The sequence below is a fragment of the Anolis carolinensis genome, chromosome 6 (assembly GCF_035594765.1).
Source record: "Anolis carolinensis isolate JA03-04 chromosome 6, rAnoCar3.1.pri, whole genome shotgun sequence".
NCBI classification, from domain to species: domain Eukaryota; kingdom Metazoa; phylum Chordata; class Lepidosauria; order Squamata; family Dactyloidae; genus Anolis; species Anolis carolinensis.
Window position 1 is genome coordinate 4,703,202 of NC_085846.1, and position 12,458 is coordinate 4,715,659.

General features: G+C 38.1%; 1 protein-coding gene across 1 annotated transcript in view; it reads right to left on the bottom strand.

Moving 5' to 3' along the window:
* Nucleotides 1-694: 694 nt before the first annotated feature.
* Nucleotides 695-12,458, bottom strand: part of acadvl (acyl-CoA dehydrogenase very long chain) — a 45,549-nt gene continuing 33,785 nt past the window's right edge. The window contains exons 14-20 of the mRNA XM_062957917.1: nucleotides 10,409-10,510; nucleotides 9,975-10,072; nucleotides 8,360-8,432; nucleotides 6,615-6,687; nucleotides 4,783-4,855; nucleotides 4,252-4,327; nucleotides 695-2,113 (exon numbers count right to left, since the gene is read on the bottom strand). Of these exons, the coding sequence (XP_062813987.1) occupies nucleotides 1,976-2,113; nucleotides 4,252-4,327; nucleotides 4,783-4,855; nucleotides 6,615-6,687; nucleotides 8,360-8,432; nucleotides 9,975-10,072; nucleotides 10,409-10,510 (633 nt within the window). The 3' untranslated portion in view covers nucleotides 695-1,975. The remainder of the gene's footprint in view (nucleotides 2,114-4,251; nucleotides 4,328-4,782; nucleotides 4,856-6,614; nucleotides 6,688-8,359; nucleotides 8,433-9,974; nucleotides 10,073-10,408; nucleotides 10,511-12,458) is intronic.

Consider the following 12,458-nt stretch of genomic DNA (forward strand, 5'->3'; position numbering starts at 1 on the left):
ATTATACAGTTTTAGCTTTGTTCCCAGAGCTCGAAAATCATTTGTGATCTTTTGAAAAGTATGCCTAGCGGTGTCATTGGTACCTACATGAATCAACATAAGGTGGGGAGGGTGATGGGGCTTTAGGAGCCTGCTGAGCCTCTGAGTGATATGGTGTATTTTTGCCCCCGGGAGGCAGCATGTTTCTCGAGCCATCCCATCCGGTCTGGAAATGATGGCTTCCGTTCCTCTAAGGAGGGAGTCACCTACTACCAAGACCTGTTTCCTTTGAGGATTGACAGGGTCCCTTTTGTGCAAGACAGTGTGTATGTCCCCTGAAGAGTGTTCCTGTTGAAGTGAATCATGTAGGTGTAAAGTGTTGTCCTCCTCCTCAACATCCCCAGTGCATTCATCAATGACAATCCATTGAGATACATCCGAGAGCCCATTACTCTCCCAAGGATGTTCCTGTTGCTCCTGGTCTATGATTGGGGATGGAGCATTTGCATGATTACATAAGTGTGACTGTGGTGATGCACTGTCCCTGTCAGGGCTATCCCCTGCGCATTGATCCAGGATGGTCCACTGAGTGGTATCTAAGAAACTGTGGTCCTCCACAAGATGTGTTTCCTGATTGTATGTTAATGGTGTTAGAATTTCAAATCTGTTGTGTAAATGCAGCAAACAATCATAGAACCCAGCTTCACTTCCAAGACAATTTGCAAAAGGTATTTAATAATTATAAGAAAATAACAATAGCTTGGAACGGAGGGAACCGGGAAACAGGACACTCTTTGGATTTTGCGTAGCCAAATTGCAACGTGAAAACGAAACAATCGGGTGGGTTCCGGGATCCAGTTCCCCCAAATTAATAATAATAATAATAACTATTATTATTATTATTGTGCGGGAAGAGGATGGGAGACGACAAACCAAGAGCTCAATGTCTACAAAAAAGGAGGTATTATTGCAACATGAAAACGAAACAATCAGGTGGGTTCCAGGATCCAGTTCCCCCAAAATAATAATAGTAACAACTATTATTATTAAATTATTATTATAATAATTATTATTAAATTATTATTATTATTATTATTGTGGGGAAAGAGGATGGGAGATGACAAACCAAGAATTCAATGTCTACAAAAAAGGAGGTATTATTGCAATGTGAAAACGAAACAATCGGGTGGGTTCCGGGATCCAGTTCCCCCAAATTAATAATAATAATAATAACTATTATTATTATTATTGTGCGGGAAGAAGATGGGAGACGACAAACCAAGAGCTCAATGTCTACAAAAAAGGAGGTATTATTGCAACATGAAAACGAAACAATCAGGTGGGTTCCAGGATCCAGTTCCCCCAAAATAATAATAGTAACAACTATTATTATTAAATTATTATTATTATTATTAAATTATTATTATTATTATTATTATTATTATTATTATTATTATTATTATTATTATTGTGGGGAAAGAGGATGGGAGACGACAAACCAAGAACTCAATGTCTACAAAAAAGGAGGTATTATTGCAATGTGAAAACAAAACAATTGGGTGGGTTCCAGGATCCAGTTCCCCCAAATTAATAGTAATAATAATAATAATAATAATAATAATAATAACTACTATTATTATTGTTGTTGTTGTTGTTGTGGGGGAAGAGGATGGGAGACGACAAACCAAGAGCTCAACGTCTACAAAAAAGAAGAGAAACCCAAAAGGGAAATGTAAATAAGGCTCCTGTTCCATTGAGCTCAGGGCAACTATGGCTTCTAATGTGTCTGCATAGGTCCCCCTTCATGAGGGGCGCATTAAAGGCATGTCTCTCTCAAAGAGGTCTAGGTCGTCTCCCTAAATATGCCCCCCGCGGAGACCCTTTTCGGACGCGGCGGGCGACTCCTTCTCATTGATATCATTGGATGGGTATTGATTTCTGGCGGAGGGTGATGATGTGCGCATGCGGGCGGCCTGAGAAGCAGAAGGGGTCCTCCTCAGATGCCCAGAGGGTTTGGGGTGACGACCCCCTCGCTCTCCACCACGGCCTTGGAGATGCCCCGGAGGTTCTTGAAGAGCTGCCGCGTGGAGGCCGAGCGCAAGGAGGACAGGTTGCGGGTGACCCGGTCGGAGGCCTGCGGGAAAGAGGGAGGAAGAGCCAGAGGTCAAGGAAGAGCAGAACCTTGGGGCCCACAGAGGTCATCTAGTCCACCCCCTTGCCCATTGCAGGCATATGCAACTCAAGCACTCTGGAGAAAGAGAGAGAGATGTCCAGCTAACTCAGGCATGGGCCAACTTGGGCCCTCCCTCTGGGTGTTTTGGACTCCAACTCCCGCAATTCCTAACAGCCATTATTATTATTATTATTATTATTATTATTATTGACTTGACTTGGAAGGAAGGTATATAAATAAAGTATTATTATTACTATTATTATTATTATTGACACAATGACGTTGTATGACACAGCAAACAAGATAGATATACTGGATTTCGTATCACAAAATCACAAGTCGAACACTTCCCAAGTGTCTAGGACTGTGTGATGTATGTTCGGATGATGCGTGCAGATCCCAGCAGGGTGGCCTTTTGCAGTTGGCAGATCGTAATTTTGTCAATGTCTATTGTTTCCAAATGCCGGCTGAGATCTTTTGGCACGGCACCCAGTGTGCCCATCACCACCGGGACCACCTGCACTATTATTATTATTATTATTATTGACTTGACTTGGAAGAAAGGTATATAAATAAAGTATTATTATTATTATTATTATTATTATTATTATTATTATTACTATTATCGACTTGACTTGAACTGGAAGGAAAGAAGGAAGGAAGGTATATAAATTATTATTATTATTGACTTGACTTGGAAGGAAGGAAGGTATATAAATAAAGTATTATTATTATTATTGACTTGACTTGGAAGGAAGGTATATAAAAAAAGTATTATTATTATTATTATTATCATTATTATTATTGACTTGACTTGGAAGGAAGGAAGGTATATAAATAAAGTATTATTATTATTATTGACTTGACTTGGAAGGAAGGTATAAAAATAAAGTATTATTATTATTATTATTATTATTATTGACTTGACTTGGAAGGAAGGTATAAAAATAAAGTATTATTATTATTATTATTATTACAGTAGAGTCTCACTTATCCAACACTCGCTTATCCAACGTTCTGGATTATCCAACACATTTTTGTAGTCCATGTTTTCAATACATTGTGATATTTTGGTGCTAAATTCGTAAATACAGTAATTACTACATAGCATTACTGTATACTGAACTACTTTTTCTGTCAAATTTGTTGTCTAACATGATGTTTTGGTGCTTCATTTGTAAAATCATAACCTAATTTAATGTTTAATAGGCTTTTCCTTAATCTCTCTGTATTATCCAACATATTCGCTTATCCAACATTCTGCCGGCCCGTTTACGTTGGATAAGTGAGACTCTACTGTATTATTATTATTATTATTGACTTGACTTGGAAGGAGGGAAGGTATATAAATAAAGTATTATTATTATTATTGACTTGACTTGGAAGGAAGGAAGGTATATAAATAAAGTATTATTATTATTATTGACTTGACTTGGAAGGAAGGAAAGTATATTAAGTTTTATTATTATTATTATTATTATCATTATTATTATATTATTGACTTAACTTGGAAGGAAGGTATATAAATAAAGTTTTTATTTTTATTATTTTATTATGACACAGCAACCAAGATAGATATGCTGGGTTTCGTATCACAAAATCACAAGTCGAACACTTCCCAAGTGTCTAGGACTGTGAGATGTATTTTTGGATGATGTGCACAGATCCCAGTAGGGTGGCCTTTTGCAGTTGGCAGATGGTAATTTTTTCAATGTCTATTGTTTCCAAATGCCGGATGAGATCTATTATTATTAATAATAATATTATTATTATTATTCTTGACTTGACCTGGATGGAAGGAAGGAAGGGGCCCTTCCACACAGCCATATAACCCAGAATATCAAGTCAGAACATCAAATCCACAATATTGGCTTTGAACTGGGTGATCTGAGTCCACACTGCCATATAACCCAGTTCAATGTGTGGAAGGGGCCAAGGAAGAGCAGAAGGACGGTTGGTTCAGGATGGCCAACCACTGGGACATATGGATGGATAGGCATCTAAAAACGTCTGACTTGGAACAATAGAAATGAGGAGGGAAGGAAGAGGTATTCACAACGTCCCCAAAAGTTAGATGGATATCTGGAGGGAGGGCTCACCTCAATGCACCAGGTGTCACAAAGCGCCTTCTCATGCTGGGCCGTGGGCTGGCCTTTCTCCAGAGACCGGGAAGCTCTGCCGGGGAAAAATAAATGGAATTAAACACATAGGATTGTGTTGGAAGATCTAAGTCAGGCTTGGGCCAAGTTGGGCTTTCCATCTAGGTGTTTTGGACTGCAACTCCCAGCATTCCTCACAGCCTCAGGCCCCTTCCTTTTGCCCCTCCGCCGCTTAAGCGGCGGAGGGGCAAAAGGAAGGGGCCTGAGGCTGTTAGGAATGATGGGAGTTGAAGTCCAAAACACCATGGTTTACACCAGGAAATATTATCTGATAATGGGACACACTTTACAAATGTCTATGGGAGTTGCAGTCCAAAACTGCTTAAGCGGCGGAGGGGCAAAAGGAAAGGGCCTGAGGCTGTGAGGAATGCTGGGGGTTGCAGTCCAAAACACCCAGACGGAAAGCCCAACTTGGCCCATGCCTGCTTTGCCAATGTTGTTGTTGTTGTTATTTATAATACAGGGCCGTACCTGGAGAGGACCACCACCATGGCGTACAAATCGATGGCGCTATCGGCGACGCGTTTCAACACAAACTGTTCATCTGAGAAAAAAAAAGAGATGTAGAAAAACATGAGTAGTTACACCAGGAAGGTATAGCGCGACACAAATATTACTTTTGCACAGGCTTCCATGGTTTTGTTTCTTCCCTGCCTTGGACTCAAGGCAAGTTTCCAAAAAGGTAGAAAATTGCAATGAAAGTTTATAAAAGTTGAAGGGGATTTAATAAAAGTTTATAAAAGTTTAAAGGGATTTAATAAAAGTTTATAAAAGTTGAAAGGGATTTAATAACAGCATTAAACTAAGAACAGAAATAAAGCCATGTCTATTATTATTATTATTATTATTATTACTACTACTACTATTATTATTATTATTATTATTATTATTATGTTTATTTATACCCTGCTTTTTCACTCCACGTCCATTAGTATTATTGTTATTATTATTATTATTATTATTATTATTATTTATACCCTTTTTCTCTCTACGTCCATTATTATTATTATTATTATTATTATTATTATGTTTATTTATACCCTGCTTTTTCTCTCCATTATTATTATTATTATTATTATTATTATTACTACTATTATTATTATTATGTTTATTTATACCCTGCTTTTTCACTCCACGTCCATTAGTATTATTGTTATTATTATTATTATTAATACCCTTTTTCTCTCTACATCCATTATTATTATTATTATTATTATTATTATTATGTTTATTTATACCCTGCTTTTTCTCTCCATTATTATTATTATTATTATTATTATTATTATTATTATTATTATTATTATTTCTACCCTGCTTTTTCTCTCCACGAAGGAGACTCAAAGCGGCCTACATTAAAAGCAATTCAATAATAATATCTTTATTTATACCCTGCTTTTTCTCTTCACGTCCATCATCATCATCATCATCATTATTATGTTTATTTATATCCTGCTTTTTCTCTCCATGTCCATTATTATTATTATTATTATTATTATTATTATTATTATTATTATTATTATTATTATTATTATTATTATTTCTACCCTGCTTTTTCTCTCCACGAAGGAGACTCAAAGCGGCCTACATTAAAAGCAATTCAATAATAATATCTTTATTTATACCCTGCTTTTTCTCTTCACGTCCATCATCATCATCATCATCATCATCATCATCATTATTGTTTATTTATATCCTGCTTTTTCTCTCCATGTCCATTATTATTATTATTATTATTATTATTATGTTTATTTATACCCTGCTTTTTCTCTCCACGAAGAAGACTCAAAGCGGCCTACATTAAAAGCAATTCAATAATAATAATATCTTTATTTATACCCTGCTTTTTCTCTCCACATCCATCATCATTATTATTATTATTATTATTATTATTATTATTATTATTATGATGTTTATTTCTACCCTGCTTTTTCTCTCCACAAAGGAGACTCAGAGGCCTACATTAAAAGCAATTCAATAATAATAATAATAATATCTTTATTTATAGTCAGAGAAGGATAAAGGCCTTGGAAAACCACAACTCCCAGGACTCCACAGCATTGAGTTAAAGGTAAAGACCTTGGAAAGCTACAACTCCCAGGACTCCGTACCATTGAGCCAAGGGGAAAGACCTTGGAAAACTACAGCTCCCAGGATTTCACAGCATTGAGCCAAAGGTAAAGACCTTGGAAAACTACAACTTCCAGGACTCCATAGCATTGCGCCAAGGGGAAAGACCTTGGAAAACTACAACTCCCAGGTTTCCACTGCAATATGGATAATTGCCAGGTTTAAGGAGGACTTACCAATGATCTTCTTGCCGTATTTGATGAGCTGCTCCTCCACGACTCCGGCAAAGAGATCGATGGCCCGGACCGTCTGTAAAATAAAAGGCCATTAATAGAAACAGACAAGTTAAGCATCTTCTTGAAGGATGAAACACTGGACGCATGTTTAGGAGAATGGAAACCCTTTTAATCAATATATATAAAAAGGCAAAGGTTTTCTTCCCTTGACATTAAGTCCAGTCGTGTCCGACTCTGGGGGTTGGTGCTCATCTCCATTTCTAAGCCAAAGAGCCGGCGTTGTCCATAGACACCTCCAAGGTCATGTGGACACTGGCATGACAGCATGGAGTGCCAATGTTACTTTCCCACCAGAGCGGTACCTATTGATCTACTCACATTGGCATGTTTTCGAACTGCTAGGTTGGTAGAAGCTGGGGCTAACAGCGGGAGCTCACTCTGCTCCCTGGATTCAAACTGCCAACCTTTAGGTCAGCAAGTTCAGCAGCTCAGCCGTTTAACCCCCTGTGCCACCGGGGCTCCAATATATATATATATATATATATATATATATATATATATACACACACACACACACACACACACACATACACACACACACACACACACACACACACACACAGAGTATATATGTATATGTATGTGTGTGTGTGTGTGTGTGTGTATATATATATATGGCTTTGTGTACAGGTTTGGAGATCTAAATTGTTGGGGTATTTATTTGTTAATGTTAAAGCAAGCCAAGGGTGGGAAATTTCAGAAATAAAAATAGATACCAATGAAATTACATTAATTGAGGCATCGGTAGGTTAAATGTGTTTGAATATTGACATAAAGCTCAAATTTAAGATAAGACTGTCCAACTCTGATCCAATCATTATTCTCATCTTCTTCAATGTAAATGTGCTTATGTATCCTTTTAATAATAATAGAGTAAAATAATACATGTAATAATAATAAATACAGGAAAATAATACAAGTAATAATAAATAGAGTAAAATAATACATGCAATAATAATAATAAGATCAGAGTGAAATAATAAATGTATTAATAATAAGAATAAAAATAGAGAAAAATAAATGTAATAGTAGCAACAATAATAGAGTAAAATAATAAATGTAATAATACCAATAATAACAGAGAAAAATAATAAATGTAATAATACCAATAATAGAGAAAAATAATAAATGTAATAATGCCAATAATAATAGAGAAAAATAATAAATGTAATAATACCAATAATAGAGAAAAATAATAAATGTAATAATGCCAATAATAATAGAGAAAAATAATAAATGTAATAATACCAATAATAATAGAGAAAAATAATAAATGTAATAATACCAACAATAATAGAGAAAAATAATAAATGTAATAATACCAATAATAACAGAGAAAAATAATAAATGTAGTAATGCCAATAATAATAATAGAGAAAAATAATAAATGTAATAATACCAATAATAATAGAGAAAAATAAGAAATGTAATAATGCCAATAATAATAGAGAAAAATAAGAAATGTAATAATGCCAATAATAATAGAGAAAAATAATAAATGTACCATATATTCTCAAGTATAAGCTGACCCAGGACCCTCACCCGAGTATAAGCCGAGGGGGGCTTTTTCAGTCTGAAAAAAAGGGCTGAAAAACTAGGCTTATACTCGAGTATATACAGTATATATAATTTGCAATATGCTTTTCCTCTCCAAAAGAGAAGCAGAATCACCTGCACGTGCTTACCTGTTCGGCACTCGAACTCAGGCTCGGGTGGACAAAGGCAGTGAGAGAAATCCCGGTTCCCAGGCCGGCTTTCCTGTTTAAAGGAGGGAAAAAGGTTGAGAGAAGGAGACACGAGAGGAGCCGTGTTTGAACATGTGAAAGGAGCCATAGTTTCAAATGAAAGGAAATGAGATTCCACCTGAAGATAAGCAAGTGCTTCTGATTGTAAAAAGAGCTGTTCAACAGTGGAACTCTCTGCCTCAGAGTCTGGAGGCTTTTAAGCAGAGACTGGGTGGCCATCTGTTGGGAGGGATCTGATTGTGCTTACCATGACTGGCAAAAGGGGGTTGGACTACATGGCCTTTGGGTGCCCCTTCCAACTTTATGATTCTATGACTTGGAAGAGACCCCCAGTGGCCATCCAATCCAACCCCTTTGTGCCAGGCAGGAGGACACAATCAAAGCCCTCCCGACAGATGGCCATCCCTATTCCAGTTTCGAAAGTATATGAGTTGGAAGAAATGCCATTCTGCCATGCAGGAGGACACAATCTAATCCATCCTGACAGATGCCCATCCAGCCATAGACAGGATAGATAGATAGGTAGACATATTGTTCTGTGATATATCTATCATAGAATCCTAGAGTTGGAAGAGACCCCCAAGTTCCATCCAGTGCAACTTCCTTCTGCCAGAAAGAAGACACCATCCAAGCCTTCCGGACAGATGGCCATCCAGTCTTTGTGTAATAATAATAATAACAACAATAATAGTAATAGTAATAATAGAGTTAGAAGAGACTCTGCAAGTTGGGAGAGATCTCCAAGGGCCATCCAATCCAACCCCCTTCTGCCAGGAGGAAGACACAATCAAAACTCTCCCGACAGATGGCCATCCAGTCTTTGTGAAATATAATAATAATAATAATAGTAATAATAGCAATAATAATAGAACTATAGAAACCTAGAATTGGAAGAGACTCCAAGGACCATCCAGTGCAACTTCCTTCTGCCAAAAGGAGACACCAACTGATCCCTCTTGGCAGATGGCCACTTAGCCACTGCTTAATAATAATAATAATAATACTATAAAATTGTAGAGCTGGAAGAGACCCCAAGGGCCATCCAATCCAACCTCCTTGTGCCAGGCACGAAGGCACAATCAAAGCCCTCCCTACAGATGGCCATACAGCCACTGTATAAATAATAATAATAATAACAATAATAATAATAATAATAATAATAATAGAACTATAAAGGCCCCAAAGGCCATCCAGTCCAACCCCCTTCTGCCAGGCAGGTGGATACAATCAAAGCTCTCCCTACAGATAAATAATAATAATGATAATAATAATAATAATAGAGCTATAAAGGTCCCAAAGGCCATCCAGTCCAACGCCCTTCTGCCAGGCAGGTAGACACAATCAAAGCTCTCCCTACAGATGGCCATCCAGCCCTTCGGAGAGAAAAACACCAGCGAAGGGTATTCTGCTGCCGAACAGCTCTTTCCATCTCAATGTTTAGGTGGAATCTCTGTCATTTGAATCCTGGAGCAGCACATAACAAGCCTTGCCCCCCTTCCTCTTGGATACAACATGACATTTAAGCATGGACAAGGACTCTAAAGCCCATCTGTACCTGCGGACCCGCTTCCCGACTTCGCTGACCAGCATCCCTGCGTTCCCAATGGGGTTCTTCATGGCCCGCTGCAACCCGCGGAGCTGGTTCCCAGCGTTCTGGAGCAAAAAGGAGAAAATAAGACCATGCATGGGCCAACTTGGGCCCTGCAAGTGTTTTGGACTGCAACTCCCAGCATTCCTAACAGCCTCAGGCCCCTTCTTTTTGCCCCTCCGCCGCTTAAGCGGCGGAGGGGCAAAAGGAAAGGGCCTGAGGCTGTTAGGAATGCTGGGAGTTGCAGTCCAAAACACCTGGCTTCTTCTCCTGTGAGCATGGAGAGAGGCAAGATGTCTCCACACAGTGACACACTTCAATAGCCAACTTTCCTATATAAAAATGTATAATTAAAAGTCTTATTTTGTGATTTTTAAATCTTGCGAGTGCTGATCAGGTACCTGGAATCCGTTCAGGGCCACAAAGAGTCGCAGGATGTCATTGGTGCCCTCAAAGATCCGGAAGATGCGCAGGTCGCGCATGACACGCTCCACGCCGGTGTCCTACAGAAGGAACAAGTGGGAAACAGCCAATGAAAGAATTGTATACGTTGGAGGTTTTAAACTATGTTTTTGGGTGGGTGTTGTGAGTCGCTTTGGGTCTCGGTCAAAACAGAAACACTGGGTAGCAATAATAATAATAATAATAATAATAATAATAATAATAATAATAGTTTATCTGGCTTGCTGTGTCATACAAAGTTGTTGTGTCAATAATAATAATAATAATTATTATTATTATTATTATTTTTTGTGTCATGAGCGACTTGAGAAACTACATCTATATATATAAAAGGGTAATGAAATTTCGGCCTAGGACAAAACAACAAAACTACACATCCCAGAAAAACTAAACTTGGCAGCACAACCCCTCATCCATGCCTCTACGTTCATACAACAAAAAAAAGAGAAGAAAAAGAAAGTCCTAATTAGAGGGAGAGGAATAATTGTTTTTATCCAATTGCTGCCAGTTAGAAGGCTAAGCTCCGCCCACTTGGTCTCCTAGCAACCCACTCAGCCCAGGGACAGGCAGAGTTAGGCCTCACTTAGGCCTCTTCCACACTGCCTATAAAATACAGATTATCTGATTTTAACTGGATTATATGGCAGTGTAGACTCAAGGCCCTTCCACACAGCAATATAACCCATTTATAATGGACTTAATGTCAGGGGGAAACGTTTACCCTTTACCTTAACTACCACCAATTCCTCAAGACTTTATTTCCCAGACCACCAGACTTCACCACAGCAACGTGTGGCCGGGCACAGCTAGTTTATAAAAATATGTTGTGTTGTCGAAGGCTTTCATGGCCAGAATCACTGGGTGGCTGTCAGTTTTCCGAGCTGTCTGGCCATGTTCTTGAAGCATTCTCTCCTGACATTTTGCCCACATCTATGGCAGACATCCTCAGAGGTTGTGAGGTCTGTTGGAAACTAGGCAAGTGGGGTTTATATATCCTCTCAGGGTGGGAGAAAGGACTCTTTTGTCTGTTGGAGGCAAGTGTGAATGTTGCAACTGGCCACCTTGATAGCATTGAATGGCCTTGCAGCTTCAAAGCCTGTCTGCTTCCTCCCTGGGGGAATCCTTTTTTGGGAGGTGTTAGCTGACTCTGATTGTTTCTTGTCTGGAGTTCCCCTGTTTGCTGAGTGTTGTTCTTTATTGACTCTTCTGATTTCAGAGTTTTTTTTTAATACTGGCAGCCAGATTTTGTTCATGGTTTCCTCCTTTCTGTTGAGATTGTCCACGTTTGTGGATTTCAATGGCTTCTCTCTGTAGTCTGACATGATGGTTATTAGAGTGGTTCAGCATTTCTGTCTTCTCCAATCATATGCTGTGTCCAGGTTGGTTCATCAATCAAGGTGGCCAAATGCAACATTTACACTTGCTTCCAACAGACAAGAGTTCTTTCTTGTACCCTGGATATTATTCCACCAAGATAGATACATACATAGATAGATAGATAAATAGGTAAATGAATAGGTAGATAAGTAGGCAGATAAATAGATAGATAGATAAATATACAAACAGATAGACAAACAGATAGATAAACAGATAGATAAACAAATAAGTAGAAACTCTGAGGATGCTTGCCATCGATGTGGGTGAAATGTCAGGACAGAATGCTTCTGGAACATGGCCAGACAGCCCGGAAAACTCACAGCAACCCAAAGAATTATATGTTGGAATGCTAAACTGCATTTTTGGGTGGATGATGTGAGTCGCTTTGGGTCTCTACCAAAAGAATATCACTGGGTGGCAATAACAACAACAACAACTATTTGTGTCAGGAGCGACTTGAGAAACTGCATTAATATAATAATAATAATAATAATAATAATAATAATAATAATAATAATAATAATAATAATGATGATGATGATGATGATGGGATCCATGGATGCAGAACGGGTGGGTATTTTAATGAGTATGCCGCTTTGCATTTAGTCTTGA